The sequence below is a fragment of the Pongo pygmaeus genome, chromosome 5 (assembly GCF_028885625.2).
Source record: "Pongo pygmaeus isolate AG05252 chromosome 5, NHGRI_mPonPyg2-v2.0_pri, whole genome shotgun sequence".
In the NCBI taxonomy this organism is placed as follows: Eukaryota; Metazoa; Chordata; class Mammalia; order Primates; family Hominidae; genus Pongo; species Pongo pygmaeus.
In genome coordinates, this window is record NC_072378.2 from 90,047,627 (window position 1) to 90,062,939 (window position 15,313).

Below are 15,313 nucleotides of genomic sequence, written 5' to 3' on the forward strand. Positions count from 1 at the left end.
GCTAAAAATAACAGTTTAGTACAAACTGTCCTTCACCTGTATTGCTTGTATACACAAGGAATTCATTATAAAACTCAGTGGTAGGAGGAAAAAATAATGGAAGAAAAAGTTACCTGCTTTAGCATTTTAAAGAATAGTTTTGATAACTTCTTAGATCTTGCTTATCTGAAATAGAGCAAAAACTACAATACAGTCATATAGAATTCTAATAATCACAGCAATTAATGCTTTCATTTTGAACTTTTTCTTCATAAAACATTAATGCTATAAAAATCAGATTGATGACATCCTTATTTAAAAGACATCTTGTATTGGTATCAAAATGTGACTTATTTTAACACCAACTGAAAAAATACAGAGTTTGTATAGTCTATTATTTCAATGTCATTTTATTATTAAAGTTATTCTGAAGGTTTTGGTAGCAAAATTACTGCTAACAATATAAATACTCTATAAGTGTTGAAATTCTCTTAAAAGTGTTGAAAGGCGGCAGGCATTCTAGAACGGGATTGTAAGGAAAATCAAATATTCCAATATACAGGATAATTAGGATACTTGTTGAATTTATATTTACTCCTTTAACTTCCTTCTGATTTGCCTGGTTTATATCTCATTTGGTATCATAAAAAGAAATCTAAGCCCAAGCCTTTTTTAGCTGAAGTAATTACTTCCATTTTCCATTATTTTTCTTCATTTTTTTTTTTCAAATACATGAGAAAACAATCCAAGAATCACTGCAGGAAGAAATGATCATTTAAGCTCAATCATGTTCTTTTGCCTTTTAATTTCATTTAAGAGATTAATATTAGAGTCATAAAAGCTTTACAGTTTCAACACACATACACACAATCACAGAATTAAAAATCTTTACTCCTTAAAAAAAAATGAGTTCCATTTTGTTCAATGTATCACAATCAAATTTTAGTCTAACAAAATCCGGTAAAACTGCTTTCATTAAATACAGCAGCTGCCACTTACCTTCACATATTTTACGGATGGAACTGAGTTCAGTACTGATCCAAGGATGCTGGCATCAAAGCCCTTACACTGAACTATCCCTAAAAGTTCCGTATTTCCGTAATATACCACCAATCACTCTAAATTTATAATACCCTGTCTTTAACTTGGTATATACCATCTTTTGGGAAAAAAATTGTTAATATTTTGAGATGAGATACAAGAATAAAGTCATTCTTGAGGTTCCACCTCTAATATGAAAAAATGGACGATGTTTGCACATAGCAGCTAGTTTGATACCTCCTGTTCTGTTAGGCTAGGCTTCACACAATAAGCATGCATATACAGCCACAGTTCACTGCATCTGTTTTGAAGTTGCAAAATGCTGCTCATTCAAGTCACAGATGCTACCATGTTATGCAATGAAACAGTAAAATTGTATGTCCACCATGAGAAAAGGAAAATAAACAATGAAACAAATGCAGCAAATATAGGCAGTTGGCATTCAGAACACGCCAAAAAGCTAACACTCATGAATCGTCATTATAAGGTTTTCCTTTCCTTAAAAAAAAAGTCTTTCTTTGCATATTTCAAAATGTAACGGTCCCAGAGAATCATGAAGTGCCTTGTCGTTTCTGCTGCTGACTTCTGATGACCTCTAGTTGTTTTTTGCATTGCTGGTAGTAGGTAGAAAGGCTTTTGTTTTCATCTAAAAGCTTTTTATGTTCCTGTACCAGGCGAGATGTATTTTGCTGGTCCTTTTCATCCTGGTCCAGTTCTGCAACTAGTTCTTGCCTACAAACAAACACCACATAATATTACACATGATGGAAAAATTCATACCTTACTAGCTGATGATGGAAGCTCAATTAATGAGAATTTTTATTCTTGGTTTATCATTTTGCATCTTAGGTACACTAATCAAATATAATTATGGGCCGGGGTGGAACTCTCATCTACTTCTAGTGTAATCATACAAATATCATAATCCTTTTATTAAGTAACTGTACTTGGATAATAAGTGAAGCAGATAAAATGGTAAAATAAAAGTTTCAGAAAATTTCATTTTCTATCCTTTTTTTGTGTAGGAAGGATGAAAAAAGTCTGGGAAGGGTTCTATCTGGCTATGGGAAAATATCATGAAGTTTTTATCCTTCACATTCTACTTTTATACTCATTCACATTCTGAAGTCACAATCCTACTTAACTATAGCAGAGAGTGGTAAGCTAATAGAAAATTTGCAATCTAATTAAAATAAATGCTATCCAATTTAAAGCTTTTCCCCATTTTAAAGCAGTGAGAAAAATGACAAAGTACCACTTCTTTTAAAACACTTACATTTGCAAGCATGTTCAGGAAAGACCTTCATTCTTTTATAGTCTGATAAACTTATTTAAGTCCCTTTTATTTGGGAACTATTAAGTATTCCCAAAAAAGATGCATCTTTAGGCATTTCCTAAAGTGAGGTTACTGGATATAAATGAATAATTAATAGAAAGTCCTCAAGCAAAATAACTACCTAATACTACTTCTGAAAGTATTTAAAATTGATTAAAACTGTCATAGTTTTCACAGCCAACACCCTAATCCACCATTTGTTTTTTCCAGCATAGAATTCTTCTTTCAAATGATTAAAGTATGGCAAAAGTATAGGTTAAATATGTGAAATAAGAAATCAAGCTTTTTCAACATGAAGTGCCAGCAGTTTGATAATTACTTCTATGATTTCCAGACTGTAGTATTTAATTTCCTATTTAGGCTTACCTTTCAAATACCAGGTTGGTTCCATTTAAATCACTGTATCAATAAATTGTGATAAAACAATTTTTTCTCTCTTTTTTTTGAGGTACATACAGAAAGCTTTTCACAAATTCAGAAAAAAAACCTTTCATTTATTTAGATTAAAATTAATGAAGGGAATCCTATTATCATACATATATAAAGTTGCCAAAATTTTTTCCTTAACACTTCATTTTAGTTACCACCAATAATTCAGTTTCCTATGTATAAAATTTCATGAAGGTCATGCTTAAGAAAACTGAAGATACATACATATTTAAGAACTGTGAATGTAGTAGTAAGGAAATTAGACTGGGTTTCTTTAAAAAGGGAGTAAGGCAGTTTCTATAACTCCTCAGAAAAACAGTTATGAAATACAGTCTTTTAATAAGTAATCCAATTCTAAACATACACCTGGAAAAAATGTATCTACAAAAATGTTTCTAAGATAAGGCACAACTGAATGTTAGTAAATCAAATTATTTTATCTATTTACAAGAAAACAATAAATCTTTATAATAGTAAATCAAAACAGCTCTGAGAACATAAAACAATGGGTATAAAGCACCAGTTTATTTTCCATAGCACTAATATGATAGTCAAAAGGATTGAGTTTCGCATAAAAAATTTTTAGTAAAAGGGTGCTTAAAGCTTAAACAAGTTGAAAGTATACTTAATGACTAATTCTAAAAACTACATTTTCATTGAACCTTATATTTTAAACTCAAAATACTAATGTATTTTTATTTTTATTCATAAAAAATAACTTACTTTCTCTGTAATAACAATGCAATTTCTGTTTGAACTTTCATATATTCTTGTGCCATTTTACAATGCTGTTCAAACACTGCCATAGATTCTTTGGAGTTTGGGCACGGTGCTAGAGGCTGAAAATAATCAGGAATGTTAAAACATAATTAAATCAAATTTCAATATCTAGCTAAGATGAGAGTTAAGACAGAGACTGTGATATATTTTTATAGCACTAAAGCAATGATCTTTTAAAAATAAGTGTTAAACCATGCCCTAGAAAATCTCAGTGTCCTTTTGTCAGAGTTAACTCAGCATTTAAATTTACTCTTGCTGTTTTAACAGTCTGTTACAGAGAATCATGATTGTTGGAGTTGTAGTCTCTGGTATGACATTTCAGGTTGCAGACAGGATCAAACTAAATGATGTTTATAGCCCTCATACTCATGAGGGGGCACTGAAGTATATTATTTACATTTTCAGTCACTATGAACATGAGAATGTATTACAAATGTATTAAATAGAAATAAGCTTATGAGTTTTGTTTTAATACACTAAAATTAAAGAGTGAAAATGTAATGCTTAGCAGTACTAAAGAAAGATACTGGAGCATTTTAAGATGACTGAAAAGATAAGAGTATGATTCTGCCAATTTAAAGTTTGATTAACTTAACCAAAAGAATTGTTTATTTTGATTTGATTCTAAAAAGTTTAAGGGGGCCAACTGAAAGGATAAATTAAGGAGTGACTATACAATGACAGGTAGCAACACAATTGTCAGCTTAAACTCTCTAAGAAGAAAAAAGTCAACTTTCAATAAGAAAGTACTCCTTTACCTGTAGTTGGTGATCCAGTGTAAGATAAGCCATTGGGATGGAGTTATCTGATCCATTGGTATCTGGAATTCAAGCATGTATTTTATTGATTTTCTGTCACAAATAATTATAAACGAACAGCAAGAAAGCAAGAATGAAATGCTTTTTTACCCTAAAGTAAATAATATGTAAATTAAAAGTTATGGCTATTGGTAATTGAAGAGTCTATTTCTGAACTCTAAAGGTTAAAAAAAGGATATTCAATTACCAGATATTAGAATGCAATCATATTCTCATACCTATAATTTAAGTTGGCTATAAACTGAATAGAACACAATATATTAGAGCTTCTAAGCTCTTAGTTAATTAAAAACAAAAACAGTGATATGAGACCTTTATATTTTAAATTCAGTCTTAATTGACCCTATTTAATCAAACTCCCCATCTCTTTTCTTTATCATGTTAAGTTTATTTTATAGAAGGCTATGTCAACTCTGCTAACCAATGTTCCTTAACAGGGAAAGGGAGAAAGCAGAGACACATTCTCTTCCAGAGGATCATTTTCAATTTACATAGATTATAATGTGACCTCTACCACTCATCCTGCCCTTCCCAGTAAGAATCACTGCAGAAAACGAGATGTTGGTGATGAGAGTATATTACAAATACGAACAGTAAGGAACCAAAATGAGGTTGAAAGCTGTGGCTCAATGTCATGCCGAAAACAGTTAAGTTGATTAATTCAAACAACCAGTCAATTTTATAAAATTATTTGAATAGAATGCTTTTGTTTATATTTCAAAAGAGGTAAAACTGCCATACAACTTGACTGAGATGCGGGGGACAGTCTCTTCTCAATATTAATGGTTATGTAGAACAGTTCCAGAAGTAAGCAGAATAACTCTGAAGCAATACAGACTTTTCTATTTCAGAAGTAGTTGCTTTCCCACTGTTAGTAGAGAAAAAATGAGCTAAATGAGTGAGCTGTTCAGCCTTTTTCTGACGAATAACTCCTTGAAGGAGTGGTGTGGATAAAGGCAAGTCAGGAAGACAGCAGATGCACTGTATGCAATCCAAAAAAACTCAAGAAGGGTTGCTGGCTCAGTAATCTTCTAATTTATTGTCAACTGACATTCCAGGTGTTTTTTTTTTTTGCTTTTGTTTTTGTTTTTGTTTTTTTAAAGCCACTGAGAACGTGCTCGCAAGAAACTCCAAAAGCTAATTAGTGAAATCAGACCAAATAAGACAATGCATGTGAGGAACACCATGCAAATGCTGGTGTATATTAAGCACTCAACACATGACGGTAGTTATCGTTATTATTCATACTAAATGGAGAATTAGAAAGAACAATTTAAAATAGTATAGTATGAATTTCATATTGAAAAAGTAATGTTTATTAAATATTGGAGGGCAATACAGAAAAACAGTAGAGACTTAAGGTGCTTACCCTTAAGGCTCATACACAGTACTAACATAAATGTGTGTTTTTCTGAAGTGGCTAAACAAGAAATATACTTAATTTGTTATTTCTCTGACCAACTCTCCTCCCACCCCAACAGTAGTTTCAAACTGCGCTCCCACATAAACACTGCTTTCCACAAAACTAAAACTGATTAAAAATGACTGATTTCCTCCTGATTTACTAGAAAAACTTCAGTGTCTTGAAAAAGTTTCAATTTAAGATTTCCATTCCTATTATTCTTTCTTAAATCACTGATACATTATATATCTCATTATATCAGCACCCTGTATCTGATATGTATTTTAGAATTAAGTATAATACATCAATGTTGCATGGTATTCTGGGAGTGGAAAAAAAGTCCAAGGATTGTGTTATTCAAATAATTAAAGCCCTTCTATGGTAGGGAACTTAAGGTCCTTCACTGAATTTCATATTCTCTCTAAAACAAAGAAGTGGGATTTCACTTTCTCACTTTTAAACTAAATTGAAATTGAACTTCCAGTCTCTACTGGCAATAGTTGGTCAAAGATCGGAAGATTATTTAATGAAAGTTTTTTGCGTGTGTGTGTGTATGTTTCAATTGCTAATCAAATCTAATTGCTTCTCCTGAATGTCAAGGCTCGTGTCGGTTTGGTTAAATTAGGCAAACTTTCTTTTCTGACCCCTCAAACACAACACTTGTTACTATCTCATATTCTTTGAGTATGCATTCCCTTCAGTGGAATGTTGCCTTCTCCTTTCTGCTTTATGACTAAAGAAAAGTCTCATCATTTTATGAAAAGGTCAGAGACTATGCCAGGTCTTGTTTAATTGATTTCTCTTAGAACTATCAAAACACTCAGCTTGTACTATAAATTTAGTAAGTTATTATATAGTATAAGTTTATTTTTAATGTGTCAGTATTATGACTCTAACCAGACTGCAAGGAATGGGCCATGTCTTAAACTTTATATTAATACATCTTTGCAAAGTACTAAGCACAGGTGAAAATTCTTTAGTGAGTTCCCCCTCTGCGGCTCCCTCTACTGCGTCTAGATCTCTCTCTCACTAGATCCTCTCAGTATGTGTGTCTTTCTAAATACCCATTATATTATAAATAGGAACTGAAGAGCGCTTATTATCGGCTATGATTATTAAATTGTTATGCTCTTTAGCTTTCTCTGAAAATATACAAAAACCTCTCAAATTAAAAAAATTTAATTAGGTCGCTTTAATTTACGTTTACACTCTTTAATTTTTTCCTTGGTCAGTGGGCCTTCAAAGAAAAAGACTTTACCTATCTGTTCCCTAATTTATTCTATTAGCTTGGTTATCAATATTTTTCTTACAAATACTGCAAAGCTGAATTAATTATAAACTTAAACCAGAGCATCCATTTTTAAAATGTATTCAAAATTATAGCCACACATTTGCAATATATTTCAAGGCAAAGACAAAATTCAGCTGATATTGCAAATTATTTCTAGCAATTGGTATTTTGTAGTGTTTCTAGGTACAGAAAAAGAAAACAATGGGACGGGAGTTGGAAGGTAGAAGCAACATATGAAGCCGAAATGTAGCAGTTATGTGAGAGAGAGCCTTAAACATTTTTTATTTTACCCCCATGAAGTCACAATCTGCCACACTATTGACTGGCATATACAGATTAGTGTAGACTGAAGACAGGAGGCTCTGCTGAGTTGAGTACCAGACTCGGGCAAATGCTGTAATGTCAGAGAGCGTACTCCCTTGCCAGGGGGTTCAGAAATCAAAAAGAGCTGCTATCACCTGAATGTTAATGATAAAATTGGGCAAGAGCATTTCCCTGTCTACCACTGGGAGGAGCAAGTCTATAAGGAATTCTATACATGTGTTGCATAGTGGTGAATGCTCTGGACAGTCCTAGGTTGGGCTGTGCTAGGGGTGAAACAGGAGTTTTTGCCACCACTAAATTTAAACTTACTAAAACTAGAGAGTACACCCTGGCTAAACATAGTTCTATCTTACATGACACAGAGAAAAACCACCCAGTTAATTTTTTAAATTAAATTATAAACTTGACCAAACCACATCAGATAACTATAAATACTTGAGTTGTATTTTAGTTTGTAAAGACAGAAAGCTGGCTTTTAAACTTCAATCTAATTGTTACTATTAATAACATAGTCGATCTTATATAAAATATCAAATGCTTTAATTTTCCAAGGGCTAAGAGATCATCTTTCCCTTCATGACTTAATATAATATAAATAAAAAATTCATAAGTACACTTAAAAGCATGTATCAAGGTATTCTCTTAAAGTTAGGGAAAAGTTAATTCTACTATGGCACATCATTTCCTGTTTGCCCATAATGAAACGATGCCATCACTACCTTTAGGCAGGTAGACATTAATACCAATATTGTGATCAGTTAGTTATTCATGTTGGGGAGCTTTAATAACTCTTCACAGGTTTCTAAAGGTCTAACAGAATATTTGTATAACTGAAAATGGTGTCTCTTATCAGTTAAAAACAATTCAAAAGGTCAATGGTCAGAATTTTTTTCAACTTAAGGTACATGACATCTTGTGTCCTTAAAAGATTGAGATGAAGATGATGAGGATGATTTTTACCATTCTCCGATTTTGGTTACTGAAAAAATAATGACTTTACTACTATCATCTAGTAGGATGAATCTAGTAGGAAAACCACAGGCTGAAGTATCAAGAATTCAATATGCCTTGCAACTGGAAAAAAACCCCAAACAGATGATCTTTAAAATACATGTTTAGTATCTGGATTTAAAAAAATACAGAAGGCACGGCAGTCTCTGTCTCTGTATTCAAAATGGTATTTTAACATGTATTGCTAAATAGTTTATTTAATATAAAAATCTAAACAACAGTATAATGCCTGCCTTTGTAAACATTAGAGTAATGATATGGCCAAATGAACATAAACATGACTGATTCAACTTCATAAGTATGAAGAAACAGATTGGTCACCTGTGGAATCATCAGGGGTCCACGGATGACTTCGAGTTGGCTTTTCTGAGGTTGGTCCTGAGGTAGTAATCATTCTGACACTGGGACTGGATGACCTACTGCTCACCTACAGGAAGAAGTCACAGGAGAAACAAAATGTGATTTTTTGATTTAAAAAAAATGACAAGAAAACGTTTCCATTAAAAGGCAAGAAGAGACTTAGAGATCCCCAAAAAACTCTTGTAAACAACAAAATAAATCCTCTCTTATATATATGTAAAAATTTATATTCACTCACGCATGATACCTATTAAAAACTGATGAGCTTGCAAGAAACTAAGAAATACTCTGAGATTAGAAACAAAACAAGATCAGGAAACTAGCAAGTGCTTAAGCTGACAGCCCTGGGAATTTCAACTAAACACCAATGGCCTAGAGCTACTGTTTTCACAGGCTGCTGCACTCAGAGGAATGGACCATAAAGCCTTGGGCCTTTGTAGGATGGAAGTAAGACTGGAGAAACCTCTGCTTAAAGCTAAAACTCAGCAAAGGCTTCACTCTCGGAGAGAAGGTCACCCAACTAGGAAAAAAAAAAATCTGTCCTACAAAAGCAGACAGGAAACAAATTTGTCTCTCTTGGGTTAGTGGCTCTGGGTGGAAGGGAGAAATGTATTAACTGTGAATCCACAAAAAATTTCCAGATTGGATGCAGGTTACAAGAAATTCCAACCACAACAAATCCCCAGCATAAGAAATAGGAGGAAGCTCACAAATTGAGTTCAACATGGAACGTATACATTCAAATTCTAGGAAACAATCAACAGGAGACAGAAAAAGCAGCCAGAAGAAAGTAGAACAATATCTTCAAAGTACTGAAGAATAACTGCCAGTCTAGAATTGTCTAGCCAACAAAATTTGAAGATAGAGGCCAAAATAACATTCTTAGATGGGCAAAAACTGAGTTTACCTTCCATACATTCTTACCACATAAGTTTATCAAGCTTGTATTTTTGGAAGAAGAAAAATTTTACTTGATAGAAGGATCAAGATGCAATAAGGAATAGTGATAAACAGGGAAATAAATCTACACACTGAAAACATTCAGTGACAGAAACAGTGAATTTATAGAATTATCAAACAAGCAAGATGGCACTAAAATTATAATAACAATAGCATAAGCACGAAGAGCACTGATTTAAAACTCCTTGTTTTAAATATTGTTCAGGATGAGGGTACAGATCTTTACTAGGTTGGGCATGAACGTTAAAATTTCAAAGGTATTTACTAAAAGTAGTAATTAATATATAACTCCCAAACCAGAAAGAAAATAATAAAATGAAAAATAAATTTATTCAACTCAAAACTTGGAAGAAAAGAAAGAGAAATAAGAGAAAACATAAAATAAGAGAGCAAACTTATCAGTAACCACAATAAATGTAAATGAATTACTCTCCAGTTAAGATATTTAAAAAAAAATCAGATTGTCAGGATGAATTAAATGCTATTTATAAGAGACATATCTAATTTACAGAGACAAAGAAAACAGAAAGTTAAAGGATAAAAAAAGAAAACCAGGCAAAACCTACCCCAAATAAGGTACCTATAATAATATCAGAGAGAATATATTTTAGGGTCCAAAAAATTACTAGAGAAGGAGATAATATAAGTGGTTCAATTCAGAATACAACAATTCAAAATTTATTTTTTAAAAACTAATTTTTTTTTGTAGAAATGGGTCTTACTATGTTGACCAGGCTTCTCTCAACCTCCTGGCCCCAAGTGACCCTCTTGCCTCAGTCTCCCAAAGTGCTGGGATTACAGGCATGAGCCACTGTGCCTGGCCAACGATTCAAAATTTATATGCTGTACATACAAATAGATAAATCAAAAAAACTGCAAGGAAAAAGGACATATCCACCATCACAGTGAGATTTGTTTTTAAAGACAGGGTCTTGCTCTGTTGCCCAGGCCGGAGTGCAGTGGTACCATCATAGCTCACTGTACCCTCAAACTCCTGGGCTCAAGCAATCCTCCCATCTCAGCCTCCTGACTAGCTGGGACTACAGGCACACACAACTATGCCCAGCTAATTTTAAAATATTTTGTAGAGCCAGGGTCTTGCTACGTTCCCAGGCTAGTCCCAACCTCTTGGCCTCAAGTGATCCTCCCTCCACAGTTTCCCAAAGCTCTGGGATTGCAGGTATAAGCTACTGTGCCTGGCCAACAATTCAAAATTTATATGCTGTACATATAAACGGATAAAGTAAAAAAGCTCAAGGATGTATCCTCAAACTCCTGGGCTCAAGTGATCCTCTTGCCTTAGCCTCCTGAGTAGCTGGGACTACAGTTACATGATATTGCACTTGGCTAATTTTTAAACTTTTTGTAGAGATGGGATCTTGTTATGTTGCCCAGGCTAACCTAATGGCTTCAGGAAATCCCCCCACCTTGGCCTCCCAGAGTGCTGGGATTACAGGTGTGAGCAACTGTGCCCAGCCCCACAGTAATATATTTTAATATTCTTCTGTAAATTATGTAAAAGGAGACCAAAAAACAAAACAAAACACACACAGAGTAAAACTTGAACTCCATAAAAAACAAGCTTAATCTAAACATAAGTGACTTTACGCCTAGCAAATGAAGAATACACATTCTTTTTAAGCATTCATGGGACACTGATGAAAACTGATTATGTACTAAGCTATAAAGCAAATCTCAAAGTTAAAAAAAATTTCAGTATCATAATTTAATTACTTTTTATACTGATTTCAAAACCTTTAAAAATCTTTTGTTTTGAAAAACACTTCTAAATAACTCATTGGTCAAAGAAGAAAACAAAAGGGACTTTAGAAAATACTTGAACTGACTTTTAATGTGAATCATGCTAATACTTGGGGATGTGACTAAAAGAGCATTTAGAGGAAAATATTTAATTCTAAATATATATATGAAAAAACCAGAAACACTGACAATTTATAAGCTAGAGATCTAACTTAGTTAAAAAAAAGAATTTGCCTCCCAAAATGAAAAATAGTAAAAGATAGTATTTTGAAATCGGAGACAATACTATAAAAATGAACACATTCTTTAAAAAAAAGTTTCAAAAATTCCTATACATTATAGAAAATACCAAGCACAGAGGAGGGTTTTACAGGTAAGTTCTACCAAACATTCAAGATAAGGATTTTTCCAATCTTAAATTATCCTAAACAAAGAAACAAGAAACCTTCTGACCCATTCTGTGAAGGCAGTAAAAATCAATATGTAAGGACAGTGTGAGAAAGAAAGTTACAACTGAATCTCACTTCCAAAAAAATAAAAACAAAAAAAAAAATAAAAATAAAAATAGACACAAAAGTCAAAATTTCTAAAAATTATATTAGCAAATATAATGTGGCAGTGTAGAAGCAATAAAAACCATTTAAAAAGTTTAGTTTATCCAACTTTGCAAATGACTGCAAAGGCCACTCATCTGACATTAGGAAATTCCATTAATAAAATTAATCACATCAACAGATTAAAGGACAAAACCTCAACAGATGCAGAAAAAGCATTTGACAACATTTAACATCTACTTATAAAAAATACATTTAACAAACTTAAATTTCATGTATGAGAAGAGAATTTTCTTTCTTTCTTTCTCTCTCTCTCTCTTTCTTTTTTTTTTTTTTGAGACAGGGTCTTGTTCTGTTGCCCAGGCTGGTGTGCAATGGCACCAACACAGCTCACTGCAGCCTTGACCTCCTGGACTCAAGTAATCCTCCCACCTCAGCCTCCTGAGTAGCTGGAACCACATGCTCACAGCACCATGCATGGCTAATTTTAAAAAAATATTTGTGTAGAGACGGGGTCTTGCCCATGTTGTGCATGCTGGTCTTGAACTCCTGGGCTCAAGTGATCCTCCTGCCTCAGCCTCCTAACATGCCGGGATTACAGGTGTGAGCCCCTGTGCCCAGTGGGAAGAGGATTTCTTAATCAGATAAAAGGTATTTATGATATCTGGAAACAGGATATATGACAGAATGTGGCACTGAGGGTTGGTGGGGAAATGACAGGGAAGGCCACAGGCGAGGAACACACAGGGAACAACCTCCACTGGGATTGCTAATGTTCCATTCCTTAAGCTGGGTGGTGGGTTCACAAGTGTTCATTTTATTATTTTCATAACTTATACATTATATACATTCTTGTCTACATATTAATATTTCATATATTAAAGCCTTTCATAGGACACAGAAACTAAAATGGGTTTCATAAGGATTTTTTAAAAAGCACCCTTTTTTTCTTGATGTGTTACTGAGTACCAAAGAAGAGACTTAAAAAAGAACATGGAGTTATAGAAAATAAAACATAAAATAATTTCATGAAGAATCTTATATCTAGCTTCAACATATACACAAACACTCAAATTCAAGACTGCAACAAGTAAAATGAAATGCAATACAAAAGTACCTTTGAGTAGAATCCATCGTATATGAGTTCTAATTATGCTGTAATGTCTGCTTTAGATCACTTCAACCTCTCTTTATCTGGAGAGGGGTTGGAGCTGGGTTAAGAATGTGATGAGAAGTGTTCCATATAGTGCTAAAATTCTATGATTTTAGGTCTTGAAAAGCCACAGTGGATTCAGGATAATAAACAGTGAGAGGTACTTTGTTTTCCTCTCATTTCTTTTTTCTTTTTTTAAATAATTTTTAATTTTTGTGGGTACACAGTAGGTACATATTTATGGGCTACACGAGATGTTTTGACACAGGCATGCAATGCATAATAATCACATCATGAAAAATGGGGTACCCATTCCCTCAAGCATTTATCCTTTGTGTTACAAACAATCTAATTATACTTTTAGTGAAAGGTACTTTCCTAACAATTTCAGAGAAAAAAATCATAAATTAACTTTGAAGAAAAACTGATGAAATATGACTTTCATTTTGGGTACCCACTGAAATTGCTTCAGAAATTCCAAAAAGCTTTTCTACACCATAACCAATTTTTAACTCCATATAAGATTGCTCATTCTGTTCTTTTCTTCTCCTTGTTAATCCTTCCCCACCCTGTAAGGCCCAGCTCAGGTTTTCTTCTACATTATGTGGTGATTCTTGCCACTTCTCTGGTTGGTTGTGTACAAGGCCAGATCTTGTGTTTGAGGACATGGAGTGCCTAACAGTGTACTGCAGGCAAAATGTTCGTTTACTGATTGTTACTGAATCAGTTCTGAAATTCTCACTCTGGCATTCATGACTCTCCATCAGCAGGTTTACCTTGCCCATCTGGATTTTCTCTCCTCTTGAAATTCCTCATGCCCCTGTTTCCCTTGCAGTTTTTAATCCTGACCTCATATTCACCTAAAGATAATACGGTGTAGTGCCCAGGGCATGTACAAAACTGAACCAGATAAAAGTGGTGTTTTTGTAGTTGAAAACTCAGCAACTTCATATGTTTCAGTCTAATACTTTGGAGACCTGGGGTTATGTCTCCATTCTGCCACTTATAGCTGTGTGAACTTGTGTAAGTAACTCAGCCTCTCTGAGACTTGGGTTTCTCATCGATGAAGTGTGAATGAGAAAAAGTAGTAGCAGTAAGAAGTTGGGTGTTGGAGACAAGACAGCCCAGAGTTTGACTGTGCTCTGCCATTTCTAACTAGTACAGCTTTGGGTAACTTATTTAACCTCTAAGACTCAATAGGAAAATAAGGACAGTATTATCTATCTATAAGGTTATAAAAATTAAATGAAATGATGTACATGAAATGTCTTCACACGAGATTTTTTTCTTCTTTGAATTTTGGCTGTATAGTCAGTTCCTACTTCAACTTGTGCCTGAAATTATAGTACTCTCAAAGTTTTACTCCTCTTCAAAAGTATTATAACCTCTTAAGGGCAGAGGCCATGTGTACTTTTTATATTGTACTTCCCAGGATCTGGGAAATTGCTGAATATATAATAAACACATAATAGATACTCCTTGAATAAAATGAGAACACAAGCTATTGGCACTCAGATACAAGATTGGTGCTTAAGCTTATTTAGCTTTAGTATATAAGAATAACAACGACATACACCAAAGAAAACCAGTGATGAAATGTTTAACTCTTAATTTTAGGATACTTTTACCCTTGATAAAGCAAGTATAGACATTATGAAATTATTCCTGAGTCTTTTTAACTTTCTTTGACTGAAAACAAGTACATGAATTTGCCCATAGTTACAACTGCTATTATAAATCAAAAGCATTTTTCCTTCAAAGTGGTGGCAGACCAGGGTTTCAGAGTCAGTGTAATGCTAACACACATTTTAAAAAGAGAAACACATGTTTGTGACATATGAGAATCAGTATCAGTTGTGAGAAATCAACAAGATACAGTAGAAGTAATAATTAGGTTTTTAAAATGAGAATGGATTTAGTATATTTAAAAAAGAGGTCACTGAACATTTGCAATATTAAAACAAATAAGTTGGATCTAATAGGAATTTTATAGTACTCCTTAAGCTTAAATCTTTTGCAAAATGATTCTTTGCTACACCTTTCTTTTCACCTTCTACTTTCCAAGAAACTCTTAGCACCTTCTGTGCATGCTTGTTTGTCCCACTTGTAATTTC

At 33.4% G+C, this 15,313-nt stretch overlaps 1 protein-coding gene across 2 annotated transcripts in view; it reads right to left on the reverse strand.

The window, feature by feature from the left end:
* Positions 1-766: 766 nt before the first annotated feature.
* The window catches only part of MAP3K7 (mitogen-activated protein kinase kinase kinase 7), a 71,055-nt gene continuing 56,508 nt past the window's right edge, over positions 767-15,313 (reverse strand). For both annotated transcript variants that reach the window (XM_054491644.2, XM_054491643.2), the window contains 4 exons: positions 8,733-8,838; positions 4,324-4,385; positions 3,509-3,624; positions 767-1,752 (listed from right to left, as the gene is read on the reverse strand). In XM_054491644.2, coding sequence (XP_054347619.1) covers positions 1,572-1,752; positions 3,509-3,624; positions 4,324-4,385; positions 8,733-8,838 — 465 coding nt within the window. In that variant the 3' untranslated portion in view covers positions 767-1,571. The remainder of the gene's footprint in view (positions 1,753-3,508; positions 3,625-4,323; positions 4,386-8,732; positions 8,839-15,313) is intronic.